Source organism: Pongo pygmaeus, chromosome X (assembly GCF_028885625.2).
Source record: "Pongo pygmaeus isolate AG05252 chromosome X, NHGRI_mPonPyg2-v2.0_pri, whole genome shotgun sequence".
Lineage (NCBI taxonomy): Eukaryota > Metazoa > Chordata > Mammalia > Primates > Hominidae > Pongo > Pongo pygmaeus.
The window spans coordinates 108,352,561-108,365,911 of NC_072396.2; the positions used below are offsets into that span (position 1 = coordinate 108,352,561).

General features: G+C 45.5%; 1 protein-coding gene across 1 annotated transcript; it reads right to left on the reverse strand.

The window, feature by feature from the left end:
• Window positions 1-8,077: 8,077 nt before the first annotated feature.
• Window positions 8,078-13,033, reverse strand: ESX1 (ESX homeobox 1). The gene is made up of 4 exons (XM_054471776.1): window positions 12,816-13,033; window positions 12,200-12,623; window positions 10,834-10,879; window positions 8,078-8,927 (listed from the first exon to the last, which is right to left on the reverse strand). Exons 1-4 carry the CDS (start codon window positions 12,895-12,897, stop codon window positions 8,268-8,270), a joined length of 1,212 nt encoding a protein of 403 aa, XP_054327751.1. The 5' UTR covers window positions 12,898-13,033; the 3' UTR covers window positions 8,078-8,267.
• Between the last annotated feature and the right edge of the window lie 318 nt (window positions 13,034-13,351).

Sequence of the window (13,351 nt, forward strand, 5' to 3'; positions counted from 1 at the left end):
CCTTTCTTTTGAAAATATGAAGCTTCCAGATTCCAATGATATGGTTTGTTCACAGTCTGTCCTCCATTCACCTAGAAAAGGGGAGATTGCTTTCTCTTTTAAAAAGGAAAGCTTAAAACAGAGAAAAGCGTTCAGGTAGAGGAACAAATGAGATCAAAATTCCCAGTTTGATACTCAATGATTTTAAATACTGAGTTTTTATCCAGAAATATTGCATGATGATATATTAAAATAAATCCTTAATAGATCAGAATGCTCAAGAAATGGGGATTATTCTTTTTAATGGCACTTTCTGATGAACTGAAAATTAACAAGAAACCCATGTTTTGTCTATTTCTATCCTTTACGTTGAAAAATTGTGAAAATATGCATTAGTCCATTTTCCTCTCAAATTTAAAGAGTCTAGCAAACAAAATTAAACCTTTGATTCAAAGTCTTTGGCTTGAATTCTATCATAGCCACTCATCAGCTGTGTGATTTCAGGTAGGTTATTTAATCTCTTTTGTCTTAATTTCCTCATCTGCAAAATAGCGATAGTTATTAATTCATACATAATGCGTAGCATGGTATTTGGCACATTGTAAGCCCTTAGCAAATTTTAGCTTTTACCATTATCACTATTTATTATTGTTAAATATACAGCACCATCGTAGGTGCAATGGGGGAACAAGAAAAGTAGGAAAACCAGATGTAAATTCCAGGTGCTTACTGCGCAGGTAAGGGATACAAGAATTACATCCACAAAACAGTTTGGTTTTAGCGGAATGCTGTAAGTTATGAAGGTTCCTGTCAAATGAGTGATGCACACTTCAGGCCCACAGGGGTTCAGGGAGGGGAGACAAGAGCTGGGCAGGTAAGGTTGAGAAAGGGAAGGAAGAGGAAGGAGGAGAGTTGAAAGGAGGAGGAAAATGCATGACAGAAGCAAGCTCAGAATGATTCAGCTAGACGAGGAAGGGGGATGGAACAATACCAGCTAAGAAAGGTGTGGGTCAGAAATGAGCATGGCATATTCTGGAGGTCCGCTGTGTGGTTGCAGTGCCTCAGGGTCATCATTTTGGAGATCAAACTTCCTTGCTAGGACTGTAACTGAAAAAGAAGCAGGCAATTGGATTGAATGGATGCTGACCTCTGGGAATTCTCTAAATGGTATACAAAGCACAACACAATGAAAACCACAGCGAAATAATTTTAAAAGACTTAAAAAGGAAAAAGGGATTAAGAGAAAAAAGACTTTCCTGGTGATTTACCTTACCCTGCAATAAATACACAATCCTGATGAACCAATGTTCTCTGCAAATATGATCCTATTTAATTGAGACATTGATATATAATTTTACAAGGCTTATCAGCTATGGGAGAGAACAAGCCACATTTGTGCAAAGATCCCTGAAATGTCAGGGAGTGGGGCTATGAATAGAGAAATTCAAAATGCCATTTGAACTTTGCCTGTGGGTTGAGGCCTTCTCAGGGTTCCCCAGGGAGGAAATGATAAGGAGTAGTGTGAGGTGAACAGACCTTGATTTCTGGCCTGGGCTTTGCTTGTTACCCTTGTACAGGGACTTCATACTTGTGAAGATGACCTTCTTATCTTTTCATGTCCTGCCTGTTGACCATCACAATTGATGACCAGCCTTCTTGCTTCCTATTTAGAATGAATGGATTGAGCCCTCAAGCAGAGTTTTAAGACTATAGATGTTCATTTAATGGAAGAACAGGTTGGGCCATGGAGATACCCTGAAGTCTAAGCCTCTATGTTAAATAAACAGCAGAAGAACCAATTCAGTACCTTGCAATTTTTCTGTGTGACTGTGACTCCCTGTTAGAATTGAGGTTTTGATATGGTAGACGGGCCCATGAAATTCATTGGACATGCTTGGAAATTCCTTCTGGTTAAAGTGAAGAAATAGAACCATCCTGGGTATTTCTTGAGGTACTGGGGCTGGGCACCTTGGCCAGGGACAATCATATCATAGGACCCCCTCTCTATCCTGGTTTTCCCTCTTTCCTCATGAATATTTCAGTCCTGGAGAGGCCCCTTGGGATGATCAGTTGAGTTAATGGAAGGTAGGAATGAGAGGAAAAGAGAAAGGGCAGCCGCATTGCTTTGCCTTGTGATGGGGACCGGGGAAAGAGATACTAGGGACTGATTTGCATATGAACCTGTGTTCTGTTTTTCCTGTCTTCTCTTCTGTAAAGCCCTGCTGCTGGCTAGAGCCACCTCCTTGAGCCCCACTGGCTACCTCCCAGAGACACTATACAGTTGGCAGTGCCAACTTACCACCTATCTCCCCACACCACAGCAGCAGCTTGGTCCCCAGCCATAGACATGGCTTTCTTTCTCCCCTAGGTCACTACAGCCTGATTTCCTACTCCTGACTTCAAACATCTGCTTCATCTCTTTGTCTCTCTTGTTCAAAGGGAATTGGTCAGAGACTCTTCCTTGGTCTGTACCCTGCCTCTTATTTATTTCCTGAACGAAGATTCTTGAGCCTGGAATAGAAAATTATGTTCCAACTCCACAGTTTTCATAGAGACCCTAGTTTTGTCTGGGGGCTGTGTTTCAGAAGGGTCCAGGTGTATCAATTATGCTGCCCATGCCTGTATGCCATCTCTTCAATCACTTGTGTCCCCTTGTTTGTGAAGCACAACAGAGTGTGCTTTCAGAAAGAGTCTTTTGTATTCCTAGAGTCTAAAAATATTTGCATGTAAATGTTGGGAATCCAGACAGTCTCCTTAAGACCTGCGCTTCTCATGCGGAGGCACACAGACCATTGGGGTGCATTTGAAAATTAAATTTACACCAATTGCACCTTGGGTCCCTGCCCCATAGTGCTGTGCTAACATCTGAGAAGGAGAGAGTGTGACATTGATCAAGGCAAAGCATAAATAACCACATTTCAAAATGAATACAAATTGCATAATGACAGTTTCCAAACTATTAGCCTACTTTACAAAAAAAGTTAATTCAACACAAGCCCAGAACTGGCTGTTGCTTATGTGCTGTGCTGCCAGTTGGCAGGCACAGCTTTGCAAGGGGATTGGGGGAAATGAGGATTATTGTAGTGGAAGCACACTCGGCCTTTTGTGAGAAGGGTACAAATTGCATCACTCTCTCAAGCCCCTGCTGTTCAGCGTTCAAGAGTGGACACCAGGATACTGCATGCCTTCAGGGGAAGTTGCTTAGTTTTCCTAGAGGTAAAATGGCCCAGTGCCGAGGCTTGGGGAGGAGCCCTGAGTTTATAGCCCCTTGAAGGAAAAAGGTCTGGGCAGCTGGAGGTGATACACACTGAGAAGCTACACCTGCAATGGTATGTGCTGCCCCTAGCTGGGCAGTCCTGGGCACCAGGGGAGGCCATGGCGATACAGAAGCTGGCCTTCTCTGGGAAGAACTCTGCATGCTATCTCGGGCAGACCATTCCGCTGCTCCGGGCCTGTGTCTCCTCATCTGTAAAATGAAGAGAGTGCACTGGATGGCTGTGAAAGCCCCCTTCGGCTCAAAAAGAATGCCATGGTCTCTTCCTTTAAATTGCGTGTCCCCTAGAAAGAGAAAGGCCCATTGCTTGGAAGAGTGGCATGAAATGATGGGATTGGTTCCTTGTGGTCACCATACTTTTACTGCAGGACTCATGAACATTCATCTCACTTGCAAAGGAACATGAGAAAGTGCCTGCTAGGAAAAAAGGAGGTGTCTGAGGCAAAGGGTTCATTCTCTTTGGGTCACCCTACTGCCTTGACTAATTGGAAGGGAGCATTAGGAAAGTCCCAGATGAATTCCCCCAATTTCATGCAGCATTCTCAGAAAGAGGAGTGTGTGATGAGGGTTATGCTATGATATGTACTACCTCCAGAGAGCCTCCACTCAAGGTTTGAGAGCCCTGCTCCAGGATCTATGCAACACTTTGTACTAACTCCCCTACTTCCATCAGTAGGAGTCCCTGGGATACAGAAATCTGAATTAGACAAAGTTGGATTTACCAATTAGGAAATTCGGTAAAGGACTAAATTTTTATTTAATCATTTATTTTTAGAGACAAGGTCTTGCTGTGTTGCCCAGGCTGGAGTGCAATGGTGTAATCATAGCTCATTGCAGCCTCAAACTCTTGAGCTAAACCCATCCTCCTGCCTCAACCTTCCAAGTAGCTGGGACTACAGGATACATTTTTTAAAAAAATTGTAGAAACAGAGTCTTGCTATGTTGCCCAGGAGGGTCTCAAACACTTGGCCTCAAGCGATCCTCCGGCTTCAGCTTCCCGAAGTGTTGAAATTATAGACGTGAGTTGCTGCATCTGACCAGGACTCTATTTAAGCACCATATTTTACCTTCAGGTTTTCAACAATTCCTAGAGCTACCAGCTCCAAATGATTGGGTAGAAAAACAGTACATCCATGCATGCTCAGAACATGCCCAATTTTAAATATAACACCCCATGATCAAAATTCGGGCAAATGTCTGTTCTTTTGAAAAAAAGTCAAACCAAACTCTGTTCTTCTATTTTGTATACATTTACAGTAATTTCTCTCTTTGTTTAAGAAGTCACCTTTCACACCTATCTCAAGGCAGACCCTTGTATTCTCAGCTAAAGAATTATTTCTAGTCCCTTCTTTCTTTGCCCCTTTTTTCTAAGTACTTGTAGTCCAAGTAATGGCTTAGAATTTTGATTCTCAGGCACTTCCAAGTTATACCTCTAAGTTCTGATGACATCTATTTGAAACAAGATCCAAGTTATATAAATCTAGTTTTATTCAAAGAGGCTTCTTGTCCCCCTAAATAGCTCACCTTCTCCCTGCTTAATTTGACCATAAAAATTACTATTGTGAAAGCTCCTTGGCATATGTTCTTCAATGTGAAACAACTTTAGAAAGCAATAGCATATCCAGAATTATTAGAGTACTGCACAATGCTGAAGCTCCTGCACCCCTCCTGAGATCACATTCATAACTTTTCAGCCAAAACTAACTTCTGCAAAGACCATCCATGAGAGGTGAATGTTATTTGCTGAGAGCCAATTTCTAAAGCCTTTTTATAAATTAATTTCCTTATATTACAATAATTCTTATCCATGTCTTAGGGAATTGGAAACGCGCTTTAAGAGAAATGCTGTTTAGAAGCCAGGCGCAGTGGCTCGCACCTCTAATCCCCAAACATTGGGAGGCTAAAGTTGAAGGATTGCTTGACGCCAGGAGTTTGAGACCAGCCTGGGCAACAGAGTGCAACCTCATCTTGCAAAAAAAAAAAAAAAAATTAGCCTGGTGTGGTGACACGCGTTTGTAGTCCTAGCTACAGAGTGAGACCCTGTCCCTAAAAAGAGAGAGAGAGACAGAGACATGCTTTTTCTGAGATTATTGTAGACCTCCTCCTTTTAAAGCCTAGACTGAGAGGAAGGTTGTTTTTTGTTTTTGTTTTGTTTTGTTTTGGTGTTTATTTTTCTGTTGTTATTTTTTGAGCCAGGGTCTGGCTCTGTCGCCCAAGCTGGAGTAAAGTGGTTGGATCATAGCTCACTGCAGCCTCAACCTCACAGGCTCAAGTGATCCTCCCACATCAACCTCCTGAGTAGGTGGGACTATAGGCATGTGCCAACATACCCAATTACATTTTTAAAATTTTTTGTAAAGATGGCATCTCACTATGTTATAGAGGCTGGTCTCCAACTGCTGGGCTCAAGTGATCCTCTCACCTTGTCTTCCCAAAGTACTAGGATTGCAGGCGTGAGCAACCGCGCCTGGCCAAGAGGAAGTATTTATGTGCAGGAATGTTTTGCATATTTCCTGTCCCCATCCCATTATCCCTCCTTAAATCATCTGGAACCTGGAAGAAGTAGATATGACTTTAAAATAATATAAATGTCTCTTGAAGACCCTATTCACATATGCAAAAGAATATTCGTATTTTTGCTTCTTCCAGGCTGCCTGAGATGAAAAAAATGTTCTATGTTGGTGTGTGTCCAATTGGTTATGAATTAACTGTGGGATTCGTGTGCTGGATGCTGTTTGGCTTTGAGTCTCAGGGTGGCAAGGCTGGATGGGGTATTGGCACCTTTATTTGTACAGACCCTGTAGCTCCAAGAGGACTTAAGGCATTGAGAAACCGGATGTTAACAAAAGGGAAAAGTTCAACAATGGGAAACAAGAAAGGCTGAGTTTCAAAATCACCCGGTGAGGATGGCAATGGGCATCACAGATGCATTCCTGGATGTTTCTCACTCCCATCAGAGACTGGGACTCCTGGGGAGGTAATGACCTCCTTGCTGCAGAAATCTTAGATATAATCTAATCTAAGACTCTAACTGCTTTGCTAATGCTTGACATCCTTATGTGTGAAGGGAGAGAAGAAAGGAATAAAAAGTATCAGGCGGGCCCGGTGTGGTGGCTCACGCCTGTAATCCCAGCACTTTGGGAGGCTGATGGGGAGTGGATCACCTGAGGTCAGGAGTTCGAGACCAGCCTGGCCAAAGTGATCAAAGCCCGTCTATACTAAAAATACAAAAAATTAGCCGGGCATGGTGGCAGGCGCCTGTAGTCCCAGCTATTCGGGAGGATGAGGCAGCAGAATCACTTGAGCCCGGGAGGCGAAGGTTGCAGTGAGCCAAGGTCTCTCCACGGCACTCCAGCCTGGGCAACAACAGCGAAACTCAGTCTTTAAAAAAAAAAAGTATCAGGCAACACTGCAAAAAAAAGTATGCTTTTCTGAGAAAACAGAGCTGCCCTTCAAACTGGGAGCATGTAACTGCTGTGAAACTTGTCTTTGATAACCCCCTCAAGCCCACTTCCTGTGAGAAGAAATTCTGGTATAACTATGACACCCTTATCTGAAGCCATTGTAATCATTTCATAGCATAAAATGTGTTCATAAAATTACTGCAAATGGCTAGAAATTGCTCAAAAGTAATGGCTCTACGAAAAAGTTAAATGTTTAAAAAATAGTGGGCTTGGCCTCCTCCCACTCCCCCATTTTGGATTTGTTGCTTCCTACCGAGGCAGATTTGCATAAAGACTGCAGACATAGCAAAGATCTGACCGCTTCTTTTCAATGAGTGATTATTCTGGAACATTGCTCAGGGACCATCTCTTGCTTTGAACAGCACTAAACCAAAAGATTCCCTTTCAATTTAATTGGCAGGAACCAAGATGTTGAAGGTGAAAAACACACTGGAAGGTGTGACTGCTCACTTCTTAGGTGGGGAAGCTATAGTAATAGGTTCTCCTGGCCTAATGGTGCAGAAAAGAGAGAGCACCTCTTTCTGGTCTTGATGGAGCCCCTTCTTGTGTCTCCTTTGAAGTTGCAGAACCTCTGGGCCAGAATAGTTCCTATTCCTCTGTCTCCTCCACAAAGCGGAGGGCAGGCTGGGTGTAGTGGCTCACACCTGTAATCCCAGCACTTTGGGAGGCTGGAGGCAGGAGGATCGCTCGAGAACAGGAGTTTGAGACCAGCCTGGGCACTGCAATGAGACCCCTATCTCTACAAAATATACAACAGAAACTAGCCAGGCTTGGTGGTGCACCTGTAGTCCCAGCTACTCAGGAGGCTGAGGCAGGAGGATCACTTGAGCCCAGGAGTTCGAGGGTGCAATGAGCTATGATCATGTAACTGCACTCCAGCCTGGGCGACAGAGACATGTCTCAAAAGAAAAAAAAAAGGGGGCAGGGAGCAGAATTTGGAGAGTACTAGATGCACATTTGGCTGCCCCGTTCCCTCAAGGCTCTGTGAGTAGCGTCTTAGTAAGTTTCTCTTAGAGTCCATGATTTAGCCTGAGCTCCTTAGCATGAATGGAACGTGGCCCTCCCTGGAAACGCACTGTTCTCAGACTCACCCCTTCCCATCCTGCACATTTATATGTTCCCAATGGGGCAGGGTGGAGGGGTGAGGATGGGGTGGAGGGAGGTGTGGAGGGACAATGGGTGGGTCAATGTAAACCCATCATGGGCACTTGGCAAACTGTGTGATGTGCAGGACACATTGATGGTGACTCAGGGATATTACCTGATGAGAAGAGGCCTCTTCACCATTCTATTCAAATTGCAATCCCTTAGCAATTCCCATCCATATTCTACTGACCCCATTTGGCATACAAAACCAACATACTATTAAGTCACATCTTTATTGAAAACACTACAATTATGTGGCCTACAAAAATAACAGGGCATTCGTTAACTTTGTTCATCTATCCATTTCATTTAACAAGCATCTAACGAATTACTTGATGCTGTGCTGTGCACAATTTCTATCTGGCAGGAAAGAACTTTGGAAAAACTGTCATGAAGACCTTACTTTAGAAAAAGGGACCTGCATAATAACTGTTGATGACAGGGGCCCATGTGATGCGTACAGGAGCCAGGCCAGGGTGAGGCACACGTGGCCTGGGTGGCATAGGCGCCATAGGTGGCCCGGGTGGCACAGGCGCCATGGGTGGCCCAAGTGCCATGGGTGGCCCAGGTGCCATGGGTGGCCCGGGTGGCCCAGGTGCCATGGGTGGCCCGGGTGGCACAAGTGCCATGGGTGGCCCGGGTGGCATACGTGCCATGGGTGGCCCGGGTGGCACAGGCGCCATGGGTGGCCCGGGTGGCATACGCGCCATGGGTGGCCCGGGTGGCACAGGCGCCATGCGTGGCCCGGGTGGCACAGGCGCCATGCGTGGCCCGGGTGGCACAGGCGCCATGCGTGGCCCGGGTGGCATAGGTGCCATGGGTGGCCTGGGTTGCATAGGGACCATGGGTGGCCTGAGTGGCATAGGTGGCACAGGCAGCACAGGTGGTCTAGGTAGTTGTGGCACCAGATGAACACACAAAGCAGGATCCAGAGCAGGAGCAGCATTATAGGCCCCACCCAAGAACATGTCTGAAGGGCGGGCCAGGGTAGCAGCAGCAATGTTTCTCAACATTAGCACCCTCTGATTTCGTTTCCACTTGGCTCTTCTGTTCTGAAACCAAACCTTCAGAGGGGAAAAATGAATTGGTTTAGTATTTTGAACGGTTAACGTCGTAATAGAAAAAAACATAACATGCAATTCTATATGCCATTGAGACTTTAAACTGCAACAGGTGAAGCTATTTTCTTATTGCTGAAATATCTTAGAGGAGTGAGGGAGGGGCTCAGATGTGCTAGTGGTCACCCCTGCCTAAACATAACCAAAGCCAACAGACAGCAAATTTTGGTATGGGCCCATATTGGGTCTGTATTCTTAATACTGATTTCATAAAATAAGTCTACTATATTTGCAAAGAAAAGGAGGAGAGTGTCTATTAAAAGTGTCTTTGGGGGATATTCATGCTATAGAATTTGGAAATAGATGAGAACATTGTCTTTTCTCCTTCTTTGTATTTTCTGGCTCTTTCTTCCTTCCTTCCTTCATAAATCCATTGAGAGGCCTATGTAAACCCTGGGAGGGAAAAAAGCAGCTCAGCAAACCTTTTTTCTTTTCCTCTGAGTTTACCTTGCTTCCCTGAGAAGGCAGAGGATACGTCATCCCAACCTGAGGCTATAGGCCCGTGGCATCAGGACTCCAGCATTCAGTGGTCTACTTTGTTGGGCTGCTTTTCCAGACATCACACCCACAGGCGTGCAGTGCATTTCCATCACTGCACTCACACACACACCCTGAGGCAAAGCTAAAGCTAATAAGCCCATTCTAACTTTTTTTTTTTTTTTTTTTTTTTTTTTTTGCAAATACTTCCTTGATGCAGCTATGGTCTTCTGTAATTTCAAACAGTCACCTTTTGATCCCATGACCTGCAAAATTAGTCATAACTGCCTGAGTAAATGAAAAGGTATTTTAAATCAACACAGGTAAGAATCTTGCCTGCACTGAGAGAACCCCCTAATCAATCAAATTCCAGAAAACCCAACTTTTCAAAATAATATCACCAAAAAGAATAAAACATCTAAGATGTTTTTTCTAAGGTGTTTACAAAAAAGCGAACATTCTCTTCTGCATTTGGTAGTTTCATAAAGTTGAATTTGTGTGACATCTGCAATGCATGTGTTTGACTGTATACAATTCTTCTCTAATCTTTCCACCCTTCTTAGGTAAGGGAACTTTATTCAAATTCTTCTTTCTTTTTTTGTATCATTTTTTAAAGACAGTTTTCCAAAGCTTACAAATGTTTTCCCCATTACCACTTAATTGAAATATGTTAGCAATGTTTTCAGGCTGACATCAAAATCTTCCCAAAAAATTAAAATTTAGGGCTGCCACTCTCTACTTTAGTACTGTGTTCTGTGTGTGAATTACTCCTTCACCCCAATGCCTAAATATAAATTCACTCATTTAGCTAAGTGCTTGTGCTAGGTTTTAAATATTTTAAATAATTTAGTACAGTTGAACCTTCTTATAAAACTGAGCTCTTCTGTGTATTAATTTGAATACTTCCGAGGTCAGATTGAGCCCCGAACATGACTCCATATAGAAGTAGTCCTTTAGGGAAAACTAACATTCTCCCTAGAGGATACCAGTGTTAGAAGAAGGTTAATCTTATTTATTGGAATATATGTATGTATGTATGTGTATACATGTGCATATATGTGTATGTAAATGTGTATATGTACATACACATGTGCATACACTATATGGAGAGAAAGGCAGATACAGATATAAAAGGAAGATGAAAACACATCTTTTTTTCTTTTAGGAAATCATATTTCCTCTGTTTATGAGCAATTTCCATAATCTGAAGTTTACACATCCTATTTTCTACCACTAAAGCCCCTACTGTTCAAAACTTATTTGCCAACCATGGAAAAGACAACAGAAAACACCAGCTTGAGAATGTCCAGGACAAAACCTAAAGCATGCTTTAGAATGGTTGTCCTGCCAAATTGCTTTTTCAAGATTTACTGACCTGCACTCTGTCTTCAGTCAAATTCAGGCGAGCTGCAAGTCTCTCTCTTAGGGGAGAAAATTACAAATATTCAGTATTTGGAGTTGTGGATAAAATGAAATAATATGAACGTGGCTGGGCTCAGCACTTTGGGAGGCCGAAGAGGGTGCTGAGGAGTTCAAGACAAGCCTGGCCAGCATGGTGAAACCCTGTCTCTACTAAAAATACAAAAATTAACCGGGCATGGTGGCGCATGCCTGTAATCCCAGCTACTAGGGAGGCTGAGGCAGGAAAATCGTTTGAACCCGGGAGGCGGAGGCTGCAGCGAGGAGAGATCGCGCCACTGCTCTCCAGCCTGGGCGACAGAGTGAGACTCCGTCTCAAAAAAAAAAAAAATTATATATATATATATGAATGTACATTACTTCTATCCCCCACCTCCCAGTGCAGTTTTCTGTAATACGGTCGGGACTCGCTTTAGGAGGTTTTCCCCATGAACAACTTCGCTGTTAAATAAGATAGAAAAAGGGAACATATGTAAAAGCGCCCGATGGTTTGTTAGCTGAATATGACTCAATTCTTCTGTTTGTGAAACAGCAGAGAACAACCCTGGAAATCTTTCCTTGGGAAGTCCGTCCGTGAAAAAAAACAAAAAAAATGAAATGCCGAAACACCTTTAAAGCGCTGTATTGAACCACAGTATTTCTGTTTATTGTAAAAGGGAGAGGTGAACTCTCAGGGAGGGAACTCCAAACCACATCGGCCAAGCGCGCCCTAGGGAAATTCTTTTTTGCTCTTTGCCGGGCGAAGGCTAAGTACAACGAAGCCAGAAAGGTCCCCTAAACCCTACTCTGACCTGTCCAGGTGCCCCCCGCCCCCCATTCCAGCCTGGCCAGAAAAGGCCTGCCCCTTCGTACACTACGGGTCGGTATGAGGAGGGCTCCGATAAGGCTAGCGAAGGAAAGGGGTCGCTGGCTACCGAAAGCTCAAAAGTCCGCCCCCTGGTTGTAAAAGTGCGCTCCACGTGGCAGGGTTACTAGGGCGAAAAGAGTGAGGCGCTCGCCACGCGCGCACAATGTAAATGGCGCTAAAAAACTCAATAATCAAGACAAACAATATTTTAATGCAATATTAAAACGTATCAAAATTAATGCAAAAACAACTCATGATGAGCAAACTGCCAAAATTTTAAATAAAGGCGGGATCCGACCCTACCTCACTCTCTTTACCCTACTCCCGCCCCAGTCTTTCACATCCTCCGCGCCCCGCCCCCCACGTCCCCCAAAAACCAAGGGCGGAGCCAGCGCCCGTGAGCCCCCTACGTGGCTTTTGGCTCCGGTGAAAGGGCCCCGGGATGAACTGGGCGCCTCCGGGGCAAGCCACTTACCGCGCCACAACGTCGGGATATTGAGCTTCATCGAAAAAGTTCTCCAGCTCCTGCAGCTGAAACTGGGTGAACGCGGTGCGGCGGCGGCGTTTCCTCTCTGGGGGCTGTGGTCCCTCAGCGGTTTGTGGCCCCTCCGCCGGCTGTGGCCCCTCCACGGTCTCCTGGGGCGGCTCCTCCTGCTCTTGCTTCAGCTCGAGCATGGGCGGCTCCTCCTGCTGTTGCTCCGGCTCGGGCAGGGGCGGTTCCTCCTGCTGTTGCTTCGGCTCGTGGCCGCCGCCACTCTCACGGTCTTGGTCGTCCGAGGGGACCGACCCTTCCGTGCCAACGTTGTTTTCCGCTTCTGTTCCGTACTCAGGTTCGGACCGTGGATTCTCCTCGTCCTCTCCTCCCCTTGCCATCAGCGAGGTCACGGTAAGTTTCTCATCTGGGAAGGGAGGAAAGCAAAAGAGAGACACCAGGGCGTTGGAGCCCACGGCGCGTGGGCTGGAGGAGGCAGGGGACCCGCTATGGAAGAGCAACTGCGACAGCCGCGCAGCGTCCTGTCCGCTTGCCTCTCCCAGGGAAAAATTCCTCTTTTGGAGTTCGCGAAAGCTCCCGTCCCTGTCCAAGCACTAACCATTCACTTCCTCGATGTCCTCGCCGACTGCCAGGCTGCGGTAGCCAATATCACTGTGGGTGTACCCGCGAAGAGACTCCATGCTTCAAGCGCTGTCGATAAAGCTGTGCACTTCTGCAGACTCTGCGCGGGGTTCCGCGGCGATCCCGGGGTTGGAACTGGCTCTGGGACCAATGGCTCGGGCGAGCGCTTTTCTGGCGCCGGGACCTCTTTCTGGCGCCGTCTGGCACTTGCGCGCCCTATATAGCGGTACGGTGCCTTCCGCAGGTTCAAAGCGTATGCACGCGCGTCGGTTAAACGCCCCCTATTAGCATACATAGTACATCTAGTTGTGAGTGCGACCCCGTGGGGACGCATTCGTGTCCAGGGCGTACAAAAAATAGGGCGAGCGTGCGCAAGCATGGTGCAGGTAGTGAACATGCTGTGCGGGGAACAGTAGCTCCAAGTTGCTGCTTAACTAGCTACTCCCAGCTTGAGCGGAGACCCAGATTGGAAAAAGCGGCAGTGTTGTGAAAGCCGATTTGGGGGCGAGGGGG

Coding starts and splice junctions, on each gene's coding strand:
- ESX1 (XM_054471776.1), bottom strand. CDS start 12,897: ATGGAGTCTCTTCGCGGGTACACCCACAGTGATATTGGCTACCGCAGC. Junction 12,624..12,815: donor GGACATCGAGGAAGTGAATG/GTTAGTGCTTGG, acceptor CTCCCTTCCCAG/ATGAGAAACTTACCGTGACC. Junction 10,880..12,199: donor TATCCCGACGTTGTGGCGCG/GTAAGTGGCTTG, acceptor TTCTCCCCTAAG/AGAGAGACTTGCAGCTCGCC.